Here is a 22,614-nt window from a genome sequence, read left to right as displayed (position 1 = left end):
GAGGAAAAAAAGAAGACAAGGAGCAAGGGCGGGAAGGAAGGAAGAGAGAAAGGGAAGGAGAGGAGGAGGGAGGGAGGGAGGGAGGGAGGAAAAATGGAAAGAGGGAATTAAGGGCTGGGACTCCATCATTCTTATATGTGTTCCCATAGAGCTTCATGAAATCTTGAAATACAGTAAAAAAAAACTGCACGTTGCTGTGATGAATAAATATGCAGCACATTTGTATACTGTGGCAGACTAAAAGGAAGCTAGGAAAAACAAGATGCAGAAGAGAAAAGATACTACCCCTCTTACCTCCAACCTCGTCTATATGAAATGAAGTCTTCAATTTTAAAAAGTAATTTCGAGAATAAAGTAAACCAGAGGGTCAGACAAGGAGAGGAAGCATCAAGTGTTACCCGAGTTTGGGATTGCTTAAGGCAGTCTGACAAATGGGATTTGGCTCAGTTTCCTCCGGCATAACCCACCCTAGGCCAGACATTTTTAAAGATAACATTTTGAAATAAAGGTTTGCACCTGGCAATGTACTGAGGCAGGAGAGCAGATCCCTCCTCTCCACAGTTCTAGTGTGTAAGTGTGAGAATTTCCGAATGAGATATGAAAGCAAAGACAACAAACCCTGCAGGATAATCGTCTCCGAGGACCTTAATCACAGCCATTTTTAAAGCAAAGCCTGTGGACTCCTAAATCCATAGCTGCCCGTTTAAGATGCATTGCGATGCAGTGGACCTGAAAACACACTCCTTATCTACCTGGAGCCACCAGGCTCCAAGCCAAATGGCAGTTCTCAAATTAACTCTTGTTTCCCTTGGGATGACAGTTCTACTGCTTTTTAAAGTATTGCAGTGGCCACATAAAGTATAGGGAAGAAAAGACAATCCCACCCCCTTGGGACTCTGTACCCAAATGCATTTACTGAGTTGGAAACCTCTGGTGGTTAGAATAGAGTCCTTATAAGGTCAAGATTGTGGGTCCAATTGCTTTATATGGGTGCTTCTCAAAAAATCCATTAGGAAGGATAATTCTGTTTTGTTTTGCTCGTTTTAATTTCCAACCCATAACAGACTGATGCTTTTGTAAATGCCATAAAAATGAGCTGCTTTTAAAAATCACAAAAAAACAGACACACACAATGCAAGCCCATGCTTTTTATTTTTAGAGTGCTATAAACATTTCTGAAGATTTACTCTCAATTTCTATTCTCATAATGGAATGTGTGTGTGTGTGTGTGTGTGTGTGTGTGTGTGTGTGTGTGTGTACTCCAAAGTTTATGCACTTAGAGCCCATGTTTAACAAGTCACTTGGATAACCCAGCCAAGGGAGGTTTACTTTTGTATTGTTTGTTTTCATTTTGTTTACCTTCTTAAAAACATCAACACCTTTTCAGGATAACTATGTTGGATAAATTCATTGAAAGAGTTTTACATGCACTGCTTCCTTCTTTAATAGTTTACTGAAAATGAATCTGCTTTTTCTGGCTAACTCAAGATTATTATCATCATTAACATTAATTATTTTGCTTTGCTTTAAACCTCCTTCAAGGGCTACTAATAGATGTAAGGCTCTTCGTTTCCACACTGTGTGATCCTGGTCAGCCCTGTGTGCCTGCAGCTCCTTTTTATCTTTCTGGTTCTGTCAGGTGTCCATTCTTGCTACTCTCAGTTTAGCCCTTAAGGATAACTGCTCTCCTATTTTGAATCTTCTGTTGCTGACCTTTTAAATTATTGGAAATCAGATCATCACTTTTTTTCCCATCAAGCTTATTTGAATTAGGTAAAAATTCTCAGTAAAGAGGAACTAATGGCCTCATCATTATTCACATGCTAATTGCTTTCAGAAAAGATTAAAGATGATGTGTCTCTAATGAATTTTGTATGGAGATTTGGTATTTTTATCTTATAAAATTTATTGAATTGTTTTATAAAAATAAGTGTATTTTTGTTCTTTCTACATCTCTTTGTTTTCTTTGTTGCTTCTCAGTTATCTTCAAGAGAGGGAGGTAATCATTTGCCATTCTTTGTTAGAGGCAAATAATCCCATATACATAAGAAAGAAGATACATCGTGGTTACTGTTATTCCTGATGTTTTGGAATAGTATCATGACCATTTGTTTGGACAGGACAAGAAAAAGAAGGGTGTAGCACTAACTCATGCTTGACATTTCCCTTCTTGATATTTCTTCTTGTAAAACTTGTGTAACTTTTCATATTCTTCCCCCATTGTCTTATTACTTATGAACACCATGGATCCTTCTACTTGTCGAATGAGAAAGTACAAATGCAATATTCAAGAATCTCAGCTTTGTCCTTTACTTTTCTTTAAAAACTTTCATTCTCGGTGGCTTACTAAAAGAGAGTCTTATCCTACTTAGTTTACGGGCCTTGACTCTTTTCTACCTGTTTCTTCCTAACACTCATTCTCCATTACAACCAGGTTGTACAATCCACTATTTCTGCTCATAAACCAAACTCATCGCCACCTTTATGCTGTTGCTGTGCTGTTCTTACCACCTGGAATGCCCTCTTCTTAACACCACTGTCAGGCCTAACCATCCTGCCAAGGTTCAAACCAATTCCTATGTCTTCATGAAGTCTTATTTCTGTCTCTTGATTTCCACATTGATTCTCTTCCAATAGAAACCCTTACATCAGCTATTACTTATTAAAGACTTGTTGTCTTCTGGATGCTGTTCAGAGTATTTTACAAAAGTTATTTAATTTGATATTCGAGACAACTCAGTAGGTAGGTATTATTATTTAATATTTACTGAAGCCAAAGAGATTAAAGAGTTTTTAAACTTATTAGTTGCTAAGGAAAAATGAAGAAGGAGACTCCAAGTAGTCTGTCACTGCACTTTGCCACTAGTTTTCCCTGGAGGCTGAGAAAGGGGACTTAGGGCAGAAGTAGGCTAAACTCTCCCTAAAAGAAAGAAGTGTGAGACTCCTTCACGAAGGAGGAATCTCCCTAGGAAGGAAGCAGGAGATGCTCCATAGTCCTAAAACCTCTACACTATGAATATACTGCTCTGCTCACCTCATATCTGAACTTCCTTAATACTCGCAGCTGAGATTTGCTCCATAATAGTACAAAACTTTGGCATATATATTTCTTTTGAGGGAGGAGGGATATGTTATTTTTCCACTTGCACCCATTTTCTCAATTATTTTATGTTCTCTTTTACTGCATTGGATATAACTCTCTACTGCTTCAGATCTGTTTAACAGTTCCATATTAATGAGACCATAAAATTGCTCTTTGAGAACTGAAAATGTTATGCTGCATTGTCTAATGGCCATGCTACATTTGCTGAAATTCAGGCATGAATATTATTAATAGGAAAAGTTAATAGGAAAAATTTTGAAATTAATAGGAAAAATAACTCAGAGGTAATATTGCTTGGTGGTTAGGAGCATAGTCCCTGGAGTCTGACAACCTGGGTTTGAAATCTGGCCACATGATTTATTAGCTGTGTGGCCTCGGGCATGTTTCCTTAGCTTCTCTGTGATTTCATTCTCGTATATGTGAAGTGAAAATAATAATAATAATACCTCCCCTAGAGGGTTATCATGAGGATTAAATGAGCTCACGTGTGTACAGGACTTTGGAATACAATCACAGGAAGAGAAAAATGAGATAACATACACTGACTATAGTGACAAAGACATGAGTGCTCTTTTCTAGTTAAGTCAGAAGTGAAACAAAACTACTTCAAAGTATCTGTGCAAATGAGCTTTTGTACAGACTGCCTATCCTCTGACAGTTCTACTTGATTCTCCTCCATACCCACCTCCTGTTTTCCTGTGACTCCCGTGTCAAAAGTCAATCTTAAATAAATGCCATTATGGTAGTTGCCTGCACATGTGAGTGTATCCCTGCTTGCCTGCTCTATCAATGTCTCCTCCCCACCTAGGACTCAGGCTGCCTCCTTATACCCAAAAGTCTCTACTACAAGCATGCCCACCTCCTAAAAAAGGCCTGTGTTCCTCCCTGACACTCACCTGCGTTTGAAAACAACCTACCTGAGTCCTGTAACTGTATCCCTTCCCTACCAGCCTGCCGTCCCAAAGGAATGTGCCCAAACTCCATTTACACTGATGCATCAAGCCATTACTTAGTGTAATGTTCACAGGGCTCGTGTAGACAAAGGAACGAATTATTGATGGGAGGATTTCTGTTCTGGCAGCAGGGATATTTTGTAGTGAGGAGACCTCAGTGCAAACAGTGTTTGCTCACAGATGGTCCTGGATGCCAATTGCAAAATGAGAAGTGAAAAGGGTAGTCAGGATTCCATTATTCATTCAGAATAAATCAATCCATGTGGGTAAATTTTTTATCAAAATCAGTGATGCTGTCTTTCCATGTGCTTTTCCCCCAACATTTGCTTTCTCCCCTTGTTAGCAGTAACCTTGTTCAGCTTTAATAACTGCTACCTAGTACAAACCAGTGCTGATAGCAAATGGGATGGTGGAGACAGCCCATGATCTGCTAGAGTCAAAACCAGTGGATGGATCCATTGCCCAGTTCTAACACTCGCGAGATCCGTGACTTTAGGCAAGTCAGTTAAACATCTCTGAGTCTCAGTGTTCTCATCTGTAAAACAGAGAAAATATTGTGTACTTTGCAGAGCCAGGAGGAAGAATATCTAAAACGATGTATTTGTTAAGTGCTTTGTAAACTGCGAAGCCCTTTACTGTACTTGTGTCGTTTATTGCTCTAAACCACCATCATGACCTAGAGAAGCAGTGCTGAGCTTTGAGTTACCTTACGCAGTCTTTACTCCAGCGACTTCAAAATTTACGAGGAGAGAAGTTTTTATCCCAGTATCTAAGACGTGTGGCAGGAAATTCTCATCAGTGTTCAGTTGGCCATATGAATGAATCAGATAAAAAGTGCACACTAGATTTTAGGAAAAGTAAAGACAGAACTTATTCTTGCATTCCTCGTATATTCCCCATGGTGCAAAGCCTAGACAAATAATCGTTTCTCAATAAGTACCGGTTTATCGATTTTATATTCATTTCTTTTTGACGATGCAACGGAGATGTTTATATGCAGTGTAATGTAAACGGCAAAGATGAAATGTAGCACACTCATAAATCAATATCCCATTTATGCTTGGGAAGCCCTCTCATTTATTCAACAGGGTGCTGATGACTTCATGATACCCATAATCTTAAGGAACTATTGATTGAGCCTGGGTCTCTGCTATAAATGCCAGCAACAGAGATTTAAATACACTATCATTTATATGCATGTTAATGTAGAAACCTGACTGTATGCATCAAAATATCTCATTTTCTTGAACAACTAAAGTTTGGTTTAAACCCCTTACCTGTGTGCTCTGAGGTAAAGTCTTAAGTACTGTGCAAATCAAATGAAAAAAGAAGGAAAATTCAACAGGGATGTGGGGGAATGACCTGAACAATTTGGATCTGTTCGCTTTTTAGTCTTAAATGATTGAGATAAATTAACCTCCCTTTTCTCTTTTGTTGGAGAAGTGTCAGATCCAGCAGAGCATGTTGTTCCATGAGGGTACACAAACATAAATGGATGTATATTTGATCAAACTCCATTCTGTATGAAGCCCACTACTAGTTTTCCATCACTTAAGCTAGTTTCAAAACCAGCTTATTTCCTTCCAGAACAAGCTGGGTTTTGATGGGATAGAGAGAGATGCTCCTTGATCTATTCTGGTATTTCCCTTCTTTCAGCTTCAGAAATGGGTCTATCCGTATTCCACCTCCTGACTTCCAGTCAAAGAGAATGGGACACAGTCTCTTTAGGGTCCATCAGCAGTACTCTGGCTGCCAAAAATAATGAGAGGAGACACTCATTGTCCATCTACCTTACTTCTGCAACATTCAAAATTTTCCACCTAAGAGGCTGTGACTGAAAACACACGCCAGTTCTTTAGAATCTCTAACATGTTATTGCTGCCACTTTCCCCCCTTACTTTACAAGAGTAATTTAATTCCAGTTTAGAAAAAGAGAAAGCCTCCCCCCCAAAAAAAAGTTTCGAGTTACACAGATCAATCCAATTGTTCGGGGTTTCAGAATGGATTTTTAAACTTGTTGAACAGAAGCATACAAATCTCTCAAAGCAAGTCAGATAATGTACAAAGGCTCCATTCATTGTGTAGGCAGAAAGGAATGCTGGTACCCGGCAGCTCTCTAAGGAATGTTCCTTTGGCTTTAACTGTTCGGCTAGGAACAAGGAGGGAAACACATATACAAAATGAATTTATAATGTCTCTGGCTTCTACTGGCAAAATGATAAGAAAAGTTGGCTGTTTAATATAAACTGTCAGTTGCATATTCCAGGCCTCCTCTCTTTGAGGTCCCTCCCACATGCACAGGCCTGGCTACCGTTTAGTGAGGAGTACAAAGTGGCTGTTTATTATTATTGACTGGTGAGGCCTGTGCTCCGAAATTCATTCTGTCAACAGAATGTAAGCAAAGTTGGCATTTTAAAGCAGGGCTCTTTCAGTCGCTGCTTTTTCTCAGGATTGCTATGCAACAGGATCAGTGCTGTAGTCCCCGGTTCAAGCTGAAAATGTTACACAGGAAGACATACCATGTAAAGGTCAGACTCTTCTACTATGATAATTTTCTTGGTCTGTATATACAAATGAGGTTGAATGCATAATCTCTAATCATAAGTCTTATCAAGGTCCTCTGGATTTTCCACCCTTCAAGCCTAAAAATATGATGGTGTTTTCAATGTGAACTCTTACTAATCAATGTATGTATGATGCTGCAATACCAAGCTGAATTTAATGTGTATTGTCAAGAAGATGTTCTCCTGTGATAGAATCCTGTTAATGTGCTGGTGCTGTGGACTGAGTACAACCTTGTTTATTAGAATCTCCATGCTTTTGTGGCCAGAGTCAACTCCACAGATTACTGTGTGCATGGAAAACATGACTGGACCCACAGTGTAATGAAATGATCAGTACTGGGGTGCACTTTATCTTGGCATTTTATTTCATAACACTTTCATAAAATAATGTCTTTCCATAGACTGGACGATCTAACTTAAGAAATGTGGAAAGTTATAAACATATTCTGTTCCAATTCATAATGTTGAGGACTAAATTTATTGTACTTAATAAGATGCCCATTTCCAATCTATATACTAATACAAAGAGAAAATACACCAAAAAAAAGGTGAGTTGGAGGTGCATCTTGTCAGTTGGCCCAAGTGAAATGTCTTTTGAGCTAATAGTTTTATTTTTTACCATTCTCCAAATTTATGTTCACAGCTGGTCCCTTTTGTTTGGTAATTCTCCATGTGTTATTCTTCCTACTGTCCTGTAGGACCTCCAGGGCGAAATCGAAGTTCACACAGATATCTATCACAACCTGGATGAAAATGGCCAAAAGATCCTGAAATCTCTGGAAGGTTCTGATGATGCAGTCCTGTTACAGAGACGTTTGGATAACATGAACTTCAAGTGGAGTGAGCTGCGGAAAAAGTCTCTCAACATCAGGTAGGAAAAGATCCTGGGCAAAAAAGCCAGAAATGAATTAAAATGGCAAAATTCCCCTTGTTTTCCTAACGCAAGTAGTTAATATCTCATATGTTTATGTAAATCACCCAATTTCCGAGTGATTCATTTTATTTGGAATAAATGAATCATTCATTTGCTTGGTACAGAGATGATACTTGAGGGTTCAGATCAGATTAAAATGGTGATGTTTTATGACCACAGGAGAGATGCATATTAAGACATTAGAGTAAATGTAAATGAGGAACTCAGCTACCATAACTTCATAGCATCCTCTCAGCTTATCAGAGGGTTATACAAAAAGTGATAAAATTAATGTATGCTTACTATAGAATCTTTCTTTGGCTTTGCTCCAAAGGTATAACAGAAGATATTCTTTAAGTACTTTACACATTATAACGACCAGTTTAGAGAAGACCTCTCTGTAACTCGTGCAGCTAAGGAGAGATTAAAGCAACTTCCTGTCTTTAGTTCCTCTCACACTTTGTCACCACATTTTCTGTAGACTAAGCCTGTAGCTGTTCTGTACCCCACTCTTTCGTACATTGGTCCTTTCTGTGTGCCACCTTTCTCTTGAGAAGTTCGTGGATGCATGTCAGCATTGTTGTAAGGAGGGCAGAATGGAGCTCTTGGTATACCCGCTTTGCAGGGGCTCCGCAGAGGGACAAAGAGCAGAGATAGTAAGTGAAATACCCAGTGTCACCTAAATGTCATAGGAAGTACAGGGAGTGAAAGTTAGGCTTCCTGCTTTGTGATCAGTTGCTTTTCCTCAGTCACATATCTTTATACAAGTATTTTGTGCTTTCTTCTATGTCTAGAGGAGGCGTAACAGTGAAGGGGGGTGAAGGAGGATGGGTGTCATAGCACTTATGAGAGAATGCCCCCAGACACTGTGAGTGGTTACTACCTCTAGGCTGTAAGATTATAGAAGGGAGATTTTTTTTGTTCCTTCTTGATGCTTCTTCTCAATCACCCGAGCTGTTCACAATGTAGCATATTTACTTTCATGAAGAAAAAATATAACTGAAATGTGTTCATTGGAAAGTGCTGTGGTACAAATGTGCACTCGTATGAGATAATAATGCTAGTAACTACACACGGTACATCACATGCCATGCTGTGTTACGGGCATTTTGTATTTCTTGACCCATTTAATGCTCTCAGCAGCCCTAAGAGATAGACTCTCTGTTATCATCCTGTCTTCGTATTGGAAGAATGTGAGGCCTGGAGAGGCTAAATCACTTGCCCAAGGTCACTTGGTTAATCAGTGGCCGATCCGAGAATTGAACACAGGGAGCCTGGCTCCAGAGGCTGAGCTTTTAGCCGTCCTATTATACCACAGAGTATAACGAAAGAAGGAAAAGGTAAGACTCACCCAACTTTTACACATACATGCATAAGAGGTGAAAGGATGACATAGAGAAGCAAAAGGGGAGGATTTGTTTTTATTTATAAGGTTTCTGCCCCAGATTTGCACCCTAGCTTTCAAGACACTCAGTTTTATCTCCCTATTGGGTCCATGGGTTTTGAGTCACGTGTTGGTGAGGAGCTGGGGACAACAGTGTGGGCGATGACACTCTGAAAGGTAGGGAGGGCTCCGTTCACATTCCATGGCTTAAACTCTCAGAGAGATCAGTGTGTGTGATGACAAAGGCCACTTTCATAACATCTGTCACGAAAAAGGAATGAAACATTTGAGATGGGGAAGATGTCGATAGATACAGTAAAGGAAAAAAAGTTAGTCTTTTTTTCAGGAAAGAAAAAGGAAAGGTGCTGTAACTGTTCTGAACATCAGTCAGTGCCTCTTCTCTCCTTCACGTGAACTTGATGAAATAAAAGGAGAATTGAAAGCAGCAAACAGTGTGTCAGCCAAAATACGGACTCTTCATTCTCAGCAACTTCCCATATGCCGGCTACTGCAGTTTAATTCTTGCTGTCATTAATCAAGTAGAAAACAGTTACCTTGGCTTATCGAGGGAGCTGAAAAATGCTAGAATTTAAATATTCAGATCAATGGTTTTGGCTTTTAAATAGGCCTCCCTGACAGTGCAGGATGTGTGATAAACACTCGCTTATACAAAGCAAAGAAATAATTCTTCACATCAAAGCGATTCAGTTTCTTTCCTGACACTTGGGTGAAATAAGCTATCAGTCACTCCATACTGAACGGCAGGGCTCAGCCAAGTGAGGCACAGTAGAGGTAGTAATTTGGGGTGGTTGTGAAATAGGAGAGATGAATGCTGGGAGAGTTAGATGCAGAACCATAATGACACCTCAGTGAGTGTTGTGAATCCAGTCAGTCCCTCCATCAGCATTATTTTACAGTGAAAAGTTACCACAATTAAAAAATAGGTCCAAATACCTGGAAAAACAGGCCTGTGTTTGCCCAAGCTAAAACATATTATAATAAAAAAATTGGTTCCTTGTTTATAAAAGATTCTGAAACCATTTTTACATATGAAAATGTCATGCTTAATTTCACAGGTGTCTTTTTTAATGACAAAAAATTTAAGTTTGAATCCACATGATTTTGAAGTTTCCCTTTGCACTCCATTGGCTCATAAATGATATCCTTGTGCGTCCAGATCCAGGTCCATATTATGTTCTTTTCCCATTTGTTTTATTTTCCTTCCACCCTCTGTCTTATTCCTTCTTGTGATAACGATTCTTGTTCAAGTCTCATGGTGTCATTCCGTATTGATAGATTAGTCTCTGTTCTCTTGAGACCATCCAATACACATTTATAAAAGTATCTTCCTCGGACACTGCTTCCCTCACATTATACTTTTGGTCAAGAACTTCCATATTGTTGGTGCCCATGTTTTACTCATTCATTCATTTATTTGTTCACTCAACAAATACTTAGTGAGCATTTACTATGTAGTAGACATTCTTGTAGGCACTAAGGATACAAGAGTGAAAAAAACAGAGAAAAACATTGCTTTCATCACGCTTATAGTGACTAGAATCTAGTGGATCCTCTACTGTCTACCAACCATTTCTATTAAGACCCCACCTAACCTTTTCCCTTTTCTGTTCTTGCCCTGCCTCCCAGCCCTTGCTCACTGAGAAGCAATCTAGTTACTCCCCAGCATGGATTCTCTGAGCCAGGTTGATTCTTTCTAACCCATTCCTGCTCTCCAACAATTTTCTCCCTCTCCCATCGTAGTCTATACATTTGCTGGTCCTTACATTTGGAATATCACCTCTCCTGTCATCCTCCAAATTTTGACTCAACTCCCATAATGAATATTTCCCTCTGTGACTGTTCCTTTACCAGTTCTTCCCTATATTATTCTCTTTTATACTTGATGGCAAGTGCCTTTAAGTATTTATGAGTTGTTTCATAGGGCTATACTTACTGCCTCCAGCTAAATTATATGAATGTAAACCCTCCAAACTGTAAATGAGTCAGTGAAGTAGACAAGAAGATGTCCTGAACCCTGGACCAACAGTTAGGTGACATAGTTTTCCTTCCGGGCTCCATTACTAAGTATCTGGCATATAATCTTGAACATATCACTTAACTGCTTCAGACTTCAATTTTTCTCCCTCACTGAAATAAGGTTTGACCAGAAACATAGATAGTCATTTCCAGTTCCCTTGAAGTTCGGTAATTCTATTATTTTTAATTCTGCAAGCACTCTTTTGATCCTAGGCAAATTACTGAACTTTTCTACTTCAGTTTTCTTACATTGAAATGAAACTGATGAATTTCAAAAATATGGTATAAGAGAAAGTAAACAAGATGTCTTTAAGAAAAAAAGAATACTTAATTGAAGTTGTCTAATGCCATCTCATAATTTAGTTCAAGGAAAGTATATGTCGTCTATTCCACATGCATTATCAGATAGCATTTTGTCCAAGATGTTTTAAGGATGAGAAGTAAACACTCTGTGATAATTGAGTGCCATCAAACAAAATATTCACTGCTTTAAGTTGGAGAAAAATGAGGTGAAAATTTTTTATTTACGCATATACATATATACATGCACATGCGTGTGCGCACACACACACACACACACACACACACACAAAGTTACATTATCCAGCAGCCGGATGGTGAATAGTCAAGCAAGTGTTTCTCATTCTAAAATATTCCATATCTACAAATCTTGCATTTTAATTTTGGATTAACAATTTGAAAATTGGTCAGGTGAATTTTTTTACATAAATATTTCAATATAGCCTGCTACCAGGTTATATTTTCCACATTATTTTATATACGACTAACTATGATTATCACATATGTGATCAACATAAATTCAGCAAAATTTACATTCTGTGAGATTTTTATACTTAGGAGAAGAACTTGTGTATATACAAATATTCAGTTTTTGTGAAATTTTGAGTGTTAATTTGAGAGGCAAGAGCAGCAACATGTAGTCCACAGAAGCAGTAAATCTCTTTGAGAGTACTTGGTATTAGAAGTTAGAATAGTTTGGGGGTTTTTCTATAATGGAGAACAAAGAAAGAGCAAAAAGAGGCAGAATCTTTCTACCTATGGGAGAAAAATGCAACTTGGATATTGAGTATCTCTAACCTTTCTCTTATTCTCAGAATGCTAATTATGTTTGAAAGTTGGAGTTCATGGCCGAACTAGAAAAAAAAATGTTTTCCTCTATTTGAGCTTAATTCTCTCTCTCTGTGTAAAGCACCATAGCTCCCATTGTATTTCTGTAGTTCCTCATTATTACTTCATTCTTACCTTTTCTTTCTGTATGCTTAAGTGTTCTCTTATTACACAAGGGTACCAAGGATATACAGAGGTAGATGGATCATTCGTTTTATAAAGGAAATGGAAGTGAAAAATTAATTCAGTGTAACACATTTTGCTTTAAGAATACATGCCTTTCAGAGTAAAGTTTTATCAAGGCTTTCAAACTAGGCATCAACCAAATCACATTTGAAAGATGTGTGTCTAAAGAAATAACAATGGCTTTAGCAGCCTCTATAATTCTTAAGGTTCTGACACTGAAGAGTTCCTTAAAGATAAGCAATATATCCCAACACACCTAAAGGTCCTGCATTTTACCTAAACCTTACCAGTTGCAGGAATTATCTGCTTATTTAAGATCAACACTTGCCTTGTAAGCCCCTAAGCTCTTATCTTCACTAATAAAGACTAATAGAAAATGGATGGAAGTTAAGTGTGCCACTTGAAACCTCCAGCTTAAAGGTAGGGACAAATAAAGTGCATTTGCCAATTAGCAGGGAGGCTTTTTGTTCAGGGATCCAAAACATTTGATGAAAACTGCTAAGATGAAAGATTTCCTCATATAAGGAAGTTTGTAATTTCCATTTCCCGTATCTAAATATGATGGCTCCAGTTACTACTAGGGCCGTCTTTATTCCTTTGCATCTCAGTTTCCACATTTGCAAAACAAGAGGGCTGAACAGTAATCTCTAAGGTTCCTAACAGGCTATGGTAAAACCGGGGCGGGGTGGGGGAGTCACTACAAATAGAAAGCAACGTTACCAGAAAGAAACATTCCACATACAAACATAGGTTAATCATTTAGAAATAATTGGTATACATTCTTAAAGATAAAAAATAGAGCAACTGCTTCCAACAAAAGCATTAGAAATGGGTCCTGAAAATACCTCACACGCTTAGCATAGCCAAAGAAAATGTTTTCTGAGCTCATGGTGTTTCATTACATTTAGGTCTCCTTCAAAACTATGGCACTAACAAATACCACCTTTGCCCTGTGGAGACCAACAGGTAATGTTTAGGGCACACCGGAAATAGTTTTAGAAATTCTATCTCAGAGAATAGCCCTGGAGCTCATGTGCTGAGATGTGAAGGTTCTTGCTAAAGGTACAGAAATTCTAGAGGTGGAGCCTCGGAGTCTGTACTTTAAACAAGCTTATCAAATGTTCCTTTAGGCACACTAAAGTTTGAGAACCACAGCTTTGGAGTCCGTATTTTTGTGAGTGTTGCTTTAAATCAGGAGCCATTTGTCTGAGTGGCTTTGTCCTTTCCAGCCCATTTTCAGTGTCCTCTGCCCTTTATAAGCCTTTTGCTTATGTTTTTGTCCCCGTATCACATCTTTGCTTTCACTCTCATGCATTAGCAAGGAAAAGAAAGAAACAAGTCATTTGATGGTTTGATATGTCTTAACTAGACGATCAAACATTCTGAACTGTTACCTAAACCCAATGCGTGAATAAGGTCCCCTCCCCCAGATACCTGAGAGCTTTTGTCTTTCATGGTCCCACATCCTTCGTCAGCTCCTCTGTTAACTCTCTTGACTGTCCTGTGCCCCTGGCTCTTACCAGCCTCCCTATCTCATGCTATGGAGTTTTCTCTTAGATCCTTGAGAACTAAATTCCCCAGGTCTCAGGGCTGTTTTTGGGTTTTTTTGTCTTTTTTGGCCACATAAAGGGTTTCAATGATCTGCTAATAATTAGGCAGCACCATTTAACCTAGAACTGGGTATTAGCGCTGCCTTATGTAAACGAAGCAGTAACTGGGAGCCTCACGGTAGGCAGCCTGCTCTTGAGCAGATTTATCCTCCTCTCGACCTCTCCACCACGGGGCTATTTTATTTCCCCTGCCAGACAGAGGGAAGCCAAGCACTAGGCATTTTCATGTTCACCCTTGCCTTCCCTTCCCCCTACTCCCAATGCCTTATCGGGACTTAGAAACACTCAGTAAGTATTTATTTAATCAGTGTCTCCTCTCCCATTTGCTGCTTTTCCACATCTGGACTATTCCTCTCTTCTGCCTACCTTTCAAAATGTCCTGCTTGGCAGCCTCTTTCACCCTCAGGGGCACCAGGCTGCAAATTCCAGACACCCCAAGGAATCCCTGTTACCGGTAGTCCTTACATGCCACTAAACTAAGCTAAAATCTTGCATAGGGAAATCTCACTTGGGCTTCTCAGGGAAAAGTGGTTCACAGAAAGAGGAGGGAGCAAAAGAACGGACCTCTATACTATATGCGATCTGCACCAGCATATTTAAAATTCATGGTATTTATAGTATTTCATGATTCATTTAATAGATAATAATGCCCTTAGAGTCTTGAACAATTTGACTTTTCTGAAGGAAATGCCTTCATTTTTTTTCTGAATAGACTGTTTACATTGCTCATAATAGAAAGAAAATTCTGACAAATTGGAGAAGTATAAAGATGAAGGAATAAATCACCTATAAACAGCCTCAGAGGGATAAACTAGCTGTCATTGCAGAATTTTTTCATTCACAGTCAAGCATGAGCACACAAATACATACACACACACAAACATTTTAGAGAAATAGATTGTATAGATTTTTATTAGCCTGCTTTCTCACTTAGCAACTGACAGGATGAGCTTTTCCATTTCCGTAAATATTTGTCTATGGCATCACAATGAACATTGCACAGGATTCATAGGGTTTAAATGTTGCCTTGTATGACTTCACCATTATAACCAGTTCCCTAGTAATGAATATTTAAGTTGTTTTTACTTTGCATCAATCAGAAGTGATGCTATAGATTACGTTTTTCTGCCTGTCTTTCATATGCTTTTCTGTTACTTCTTGCAATAATTTCCTTGAATTTAAGCTCATTGTGTTTGTACATTCTAAAGACTTTTATGTATCATCCAATTTTTCTTCAGAAAGTTTGGAACAATTTAATTTCAGTACATGGGTACTATTTGGTGATTCTGTTTAACAAAGGCCAGCAGGAGAATTGTATTTGAAATGTCAGGCTAAATTACCAAATGGCAGAGGGAAATGTTGCCTACCTGGTTGCTCTATATTTCAGTCTTTGCAGCATTAGAGCCTATATTATATTTCTGTTACAGGCAGCATTAATTTTTATGAATTAATTAGTAATTGCTGATAGTATGCGAGTAATGCAGCATAATTCTTGATTTACCTGAGACTATAGCTTTACTAACATTCTGTGTTTCTTCTTTGTTTTCTGATGATGATTTATTTGGTTAATTTAGCTTCATGTGCTCAGGTGAAATGTGGATTTTGCAGTACAGATCATTCATTTGTATATTCTTAAATGGCTTCTATGGATTAACATGTTCTAAATACAGTTGCTGGTAAAGCGCTAAGTCTCCTGCCTAAATTATTCGTGGTTGGGGGAGGCTTTCAGGGAATGTCTGATTTTACTTTCCACTTGAGTTGTTGTCTCAGTACATTTTACACAAAGGAAACAAAGCGGAAAAATGTTGGAACTTGGTGAAAACAAATCCCAGGTGCACACGAATAAAGAAGGGTAGCGGAAAAGGAGAAGCATATGGGAAGAGGAGCAGAAAGGAACAGATGCCAGATGGAAGGAGTCAATGGAAGAGGCTGCCTAGGGTGTAGAAATGGAAAAGTCAAAATATGGAGAGAGACCTTTCTATTTCTCAAAGCAGGAAGAATTCCAGTACTATCATGAGTCACATGAAAACTGAGTGGGCTATATTAGTCAGTGTGTTCATTTTTTTCTACTAGAAGCATAAGAATCATTGACTGCAACACCAAGAAAGCAGTCCATTCCAGTCTATATTACATGCCAAAAGTCTCAATTCTGTATGCGGAAATAAACATATGGCTAACCGCTCGTCTTTCCTTAAAATTGACATCAAAATGCCCCCATTTTATGGCTCTCAAAAGCACATAGCTAGATTTTTATTGAGGACTGCTGTGTAATTCACAAAATGTTTATATACTTTTGGAACTACCCCAAACAGTGTACCTTTGACGGTATTGTTAGACTCAATTCAATTATCCTTCTAGATATTCTGACCTACTTTGCCTCTATCATTTTTTAGGTCTCATTTGGAAGCCAGTTCTGACCAGTGGAAGCGTCTGCACCTTTCTCTCCAGGAACTTCTAGTGTGGCTACAGCTGAAAGATGATGAGTTAAGCCGGCAGGCCCCTATTGCCGGTGATTTTCCAGCCATCCAGAAGCAGAATGATGTCCACAGGGTAAGACATTTTTAAGTCTAGTACCTGGCATGTAGTAAGCATTCGATGACTACTTGGAAATTAGTTTTGATTGAAATTAAGTTGACTAGAAATCTTTTTTACTCCTCTAGTTGAAGGATCAATTATAAATAATCTGAGCCATTATATTTTAAATGTCAAAAGTATCTGTATTAATATCTTTTAAGAAATTGCCCATCTCTTTTGGCAATTTTTTATTGTGGAAAATATAAACATATACAAAATCAAATAGAATCCTATAGTAAATGCCCACGTACCTATCAAGACTTCAGCATTTACCAATTCATGGCCAATCATACCTCTCCCCCGTCCTTCATTATATTATTTTGAAGCAAACCTCAGGCATGCATCATTTAATTTATAAATGTCTGAGCAGCGATTAGGAGATGAGGATTCACTCTTTAAAAGTAACCACATTGCTACTCTGATACTTTTAAGATGCAATAACTGTATCAAAACAAATATCCAGGCAGTATTCAAATTTCCCTTTCTCACATACATGTATTAAATGTTTTCACAGGGTTTTTGACCGGGGGGATTGTTTTGGCTAAAATAAGAATTGAAATAAGATACATTGCATTTGGGTCATTTTTTTGTAATGTTTTTAAGCTTTTTATTTTGAAACAATCGTAGATTTATATCAAGTTACAGAAATAGTACAAAGAGTTCTCTTGTACATTTTCATCCAGTGTCCTCTAATGGTTACATCCTACATAACTGAAGAACAATAATTATTGTCATTTCAGCATGCAGTCAGTCTAAAAATCTACAGTTACAACATGCTTCAATTCATACTAGCCACATATCAAGTGCTCAGTAGCCAGATGTGGCTAGTGGCTAGTGTATCAAACAGCACAGTTCTACACATTTGATCATTTTCAGGTTTGATTTGTTTTGGTAAGACTGCAGCATAGGTGATAGTATGTTCTTCCACCATTAGGAGCTATGCAACGTCTTGTTTTCCCTTTTGTGTGTGTGATTTTGGTAGCTGTTAATGATCAAAGGTTAAGGGTTGCAATGTGATATTTTCTCTTTCTCTTATTTCTTGTTCATCTACTAGCTGGAGTACTTCCATGAAAACAATGGTTCACTCATCCACTATTTGGGTTCCCTGTATACCATTCATATAGAATTGGTGGGATAAATGTTTCTAATTTACCAGTCTTCAGAATAACAGGTTGTTCAGTAGCATCCTCCAGCAGTGATCAACTGTGTCCTTTATTTTTTGTTATGGTTGTTTTTCATTATATTTCTTCTTCTGGAGTAGGCTCTGAATAAGGCAGTCAGAAATTTTGTCTTGCTCACCTCCAAGACCCAGTACCTAGCAAAATGTCTGGAACACATTGAATACTGATAAGGGTTTTTGAAATGAGAATTAAAGGTATATGAACAGAAATTAATAGCAAAACAGATAAATGACTGCCAAACAAGAAAAGCTTGATAAAATGCTACCACTTTTGTTTGTTCAACACATGAAGGAAATATCTCTATGTAAACACAGCCAAAGCTTGCCTCTGGAAGAAAGGTCAAGGGTTTATATTATTCCAGAGAGGAGGATATAGAAGATTATAAAAAAGGAAGAGAACATGAGGGAAGATCCAGGAGTCTTTGTAAAAAATTGCCAAGGGAACTGCCAGTTTCTCCTTTAGCCATTCCTGGTTATATAATTTGGGATATTAAATTAGCTTTTGTGCTAGTGTGGAATATAATAGTGATGTGTTAAAAATGTTCTAACTTTGAATAAATAGTCAATACACTCTGGTGTATACGTAGAAAAGCATTCATGGAGAAGGATGAGCATTTTAAATGGAATACATTCTATGATAGAGTGAAATGAGACAGAATTTCTACAAAAGGTATGATCTAATTCTAGCTCCAGAAGCCAAAGACGGTGGGTGAATCATTGGACAAACGCACTAAAAGTCAGGAGATTGAGATTCTCGTTATATTCCTCCAGAAATTAGATTGTGATTGCTACTTCGTTAGTCAGATGTAAGATGAGGAATTTGGTCCAAATAATTTCCACCATCCCTTCTAGCCAGCATCTTGTTATAAATATTACCTCACTGTCCCCAGTTATTGGCTTTGGTTCCTTGAAAATTGTGGTAAAATGTTAGTACTTCTCATTCTCAGTCCTCTTACTCAGGAATCTCAGGACCAGTAACATGCTTTTAGGAGATGGTGGTGCTAGACTTATGGGTAACATGCTCCAGGTAGAAAGGAATTAATCACCACTTGGGTAGTGTACTCGTTCAAATACCCACCTATTACCTTTCTTTGACTTAGCAGGACTTCTAGCCCATTGATAATTCTGTGTTGTGTATATTAATTCCACTGCTGCTCTCTCTTTACCTCCCTCCAAGTCCAACTTAGATTCAATCATCAAACACTTTAATACCTTTTTTCAAACACCCTAAAATCCTTTGCTTCATCTTCATTTTTATGTTGCTGCAATCTACAAAACCCCAAAGCTTGGAGCATCTAACTATGTACTTTCTCCTATCCAAACAACAACAGAGCAGGCTGGTGTTAAGTACCTTTTCAGGATGAAAAACCTCTGGCCTTCCATTGGCCAGCCCAGCCCACAATTGGGTCATTTCACCTCCAAAATATTTCTCGACTCTCTCTAGTATAGCCATCACCTTCGTTAAGAGAGACCATTTCTCCTATCTTTCTGTATCTACTCCTGCCCCCACTACAACGCAATCTGGTATTTGAGTCAGAGTGGTCTATGTAAAAACATGCATTGAATTATGTCAGTCCTCACTTTAACACTCTGTAGTGGCTTCTCAATGCCCTTGGGAAAAGACCAAATTCCACAGCAAGGACCCCGAGGCTCCATCTGGCTGGTCTGGCCCAATCCTCTCTTTTCTTACTGCTCTTCCTCTCGCTCTCTGACACTAGCCATACTGCCTTCTTCCAGTTTTCCCAGTTCTTCATGTTCTTCTCAGGTAGGCTTTTGAACTGATCCTCTGTCTGCAGCTCTTTCTACACCTACCCCCTTATCATTTCCTGGTTAATGTCTAATAATCCTTTACATCTTGGCTCAGACATCAACAAAGCTTTTTTCCTAGTGTCCACATCTCCCTTTATATGCTCACACAGCACAGTGTACTTTTCTTTCTATAACTTAACATTCTTTGTCATCCTGTATATGTGTGACCATTTGATTAATGTCAGTCACCTTCACTAAACCATGTGCTCCAATAAGCTTTCTTTTGTAGAGAGGGTTATTCTTGCTATACCCAGCTCCTTATAAAGTGCCTAGTACATGGTATACTGTTGTAGTAGACAGAGAAAAACAAAGGAATTTAAGGAAGACAAGTAAGGAAGGAGGGAGGAAAGAAAAATTAAAAAACCAACCAATGAACTAATCTTAACCTTGTTCCTTCTTCTCTAGTCTGCTGAGACCAAGGGCAGGGAACGAAAGAATGGAGACTGATATTCCTTCCTCACTTGCAGGATTTTTCTGTGTATTCCCAACTAAGCATCCTTAGTCGTAGTGTGTGGAACTACTTTGCTGTCCACTGGTTTTGCTTGTGGTCTGGCCCAGTGTGTTCACGAGCTTCTCTTTGATTTCTTCGGAAAAATTCTTGTCACAGAACATTCTCCTCCCTGAGAGAACATCATCACTCCTAAGCATTGAGGAGAGGACAATTTAGAACAAAGGAAAACCCTTGAAACCGGGGCTCTCTGTTGAATCTTCTGAACTCAGCTAGGAAGAAGGAAAGGAAACACAGTCAGTACAAAACTCTGCCCAGATCTAGTCTCGGACAGATTTTGTACTTATAGATTTTTGTTTTACGTTGACACATTTCCACGATTATAAATTGTCTTGCTCTTTATCAGTTTCTTGATTTAAATACTGTTTATCTAGAATGTTTAGTATCAAGATGGGTCACTTGTTGTCATTAAGTTATTCCATGTATTTGGTGTGCCACTTTTTTTAAAAAATCACCTGCTTACTATCTCTTATAAATTATTAATGCCCTTGGTTGTTGCTTTTTATGGGAATACAAATCCCGATAAAATGTTGAAAGTTGAAACTATAATAAAATATTTTTCATTCTCCTTTTCTATAAATGAGGATGTTTGTAAAACAGGTCATTTATATTTTCTTTGTGTATCTTTGCAGACTAATGATAAAATTTTATAGCAAAATATCATGTCTGGTACTCTTAAAGCAAAAATATATACAGTCTCAATCACTGTGACAGAGGGGTATATGGTTTTCCTGTAGATAAAATTCCAAGACAGCCCACACAGGTATTTGGGGACTGCAATCTCACTACCCAGAGCCATTTTTATACCATGGGAGTGTATAGATTTTCCCCAAACAAGCTGGGAAGCATAACAACTGGAATAGCTCTCAAGGCTAATTAATAAAATAGTGCTCCATATGCGGTGAAGTGTTATAAGTAATTAAAGCTCAAATATGCCTTAGCAAATATAAACTGACCAATTTTTATATATTTTGAATACATTACCCTGGCTTTTACAGTTCCTCATTACTTGCCTCACTAGACTGACTCATTTTCAATTAGTGTGTATTATTATGGTCCAGATATATTTTTAAAAACTGACTTCTTTTGTTTTCCTTGAGCAGTCACTAAAGTGATATTTATTACTTGTCTACTTCTGTGATTAACCTAGAGAGAATTTAAAGGAGCAAATCATAGTGAGAAATTTCTAAGGAGAACTGCAATAAACCATGAGTTTATTTAATTCCCTTCATCCTACCCCAAATCTAAATGGAGATTAGGTCTTGATTATAAGAACACTGTATGTGATAACTTTTTGTTTGCATTTTTACTAATGAAATTGTCATTAGGTTTTCATCTTTCAGTTTAAAAATCTCTATAATTCCTTCCCAGGAGACCGTTAAGGACACCTTCAAAGCTTCCTGGATTTTCTGGTTAAGATTTAGATGCAAGTAATCAATACATACATTATTAAAACAGTAGACAGAAAGCCATTATTTCATGGATTTTGTTAACAAATGAAAAGGCTTAAATAAAGTAGTTTACTTATTCATTTGTCAGGTCATATATTATGCGTGTTCGATTTCCTCCAAAGTCACCACAGTGTGAGAGAGAGGTTGAGAAATTCAATAAGATTATCCCGAAATCACGTTGCAGATTATACATTTATTTAAGCTAATTCCATTATCAGTGCTGGCCTGCTTCCTTTGGGTATGTTTTAGAATGTGTGTTAGTTTGATGAGTACCCTGTGTTTTCTTTCCACAGAATAGAAAATGTCTTTGGGTGCCACTTGTGAATGTTAAGATTCAAGTCAGCTCTGTGTTAGAAAAAAAAATTGCATTGTTCCCTATTACCTCTGCAAACCATGAAAAAAGGTTGTGATAGAGTGACTCCTTCCAACATTCAATGGCCTGGCCTCTTGGAGTTTCTAAACGAGTTTTTATTCCCCTGCAAAGTTCACTGTTAGTTATGTCTGCTCTAAGATGTCTGCCTGGCTATGTTGGAGGAAATAGACATCTTTTTTATCTATTCTTCATCACTAATGGAGTAAGCTCCTTTTTTTATCACGTTGATATTTTATGCAGTCATATTTAGGAATGCTGAATAGAAAAGATTTTAAATTATTTTTAGAACTACATTTCTAGGCATTTGAGGAAGTCTTCTGAAAACTGGCTGTATCATCAAAACTTGAGAACAGTCATCTAGGATTTGCTACTTTTCTTTAATGACTGTAAAAGATAAAATATGGTTAATTTACAAATTGACTTCTCTATAAAAGTCTTCTTTCTAACCATGTCAAAATATTTTAATATCTTGACAACTACTCTTAAAATAATATTTGTATAGTACCTGGCCTTTACAGAGCACCTCCACATGCATTCTTTTAATTACAAGTGAACGCCTGATCTTCTTCTGTGTTCTTCCTTCTCCCCAAAAAATTGTTTTAGGAAAAACTGTATCATAACTCAGACTCCAGGAAATTATTGATTCCTTCAGTAGTTATTTAATGACTACATACTCTGTGCCAGGGGCACAGGTTGTATTAGTGAACAAAACAAGACTCTGCCCCCTAGACTTTCAGATTTTAATGAGGGAGATACATAGTAAACCAATAAATTAACACATAAACTCATGTCAAGTTAGTGCTATGAAGAGAAAATAAACAGAACAGGCATATAGAAAGAC

General features: G+C 37.9%; 1 protein-coding gene across 12 annotated transcripts in view; it reads left to right on the top strand.

Annotated features, from left to right (window-relative positions):
* Positions 1–22,614, top strand: part of DMD (dystrophin) — a 2,259,748-nt gene that overhangs the window by 1,901,748 nt on the left and 335,386 nt on the right. For 10 of the 12 annotated variants that reach the window (XM_036992000.2, XM_036992004.2, XM_036992005.2 and 7 more), the window contains 2 exons: positions 7,319–7,491; positions 16,272–16,428. In XM_036992000.2, coding sequence (XP_036847895.2) covers positions 7,319–7,491; positions 16,272–16,428 — 330 coding nt within the window. Of the gene's footprint in view, positions 1–6,459; positions 6,585–7,318; positions 7,492–16,271; positions 16,429–22,614 lie in introns of those variants that run through there. The other 2 variants (XM_036992007.2, XM_036992008.2) reach the window with 2 other exon arrangements.

Source organism: Manis javanica, chromosome X (genome assembly GCF_040802235.1).
Source record: "Manis javanica isolate MJ-LG chromosome X, MJ_LKY, whole genome shotgun sequence".
NCBI lineage: Eukaryota > Metazoa > Chordata > Mammalia > Pholidota > Manidae > Manis > Manis javanica.
Note: the sequence above shows the minus strand (reverse complement) of the source record. Positions and strands in the feature narration are given on the sequence as shown.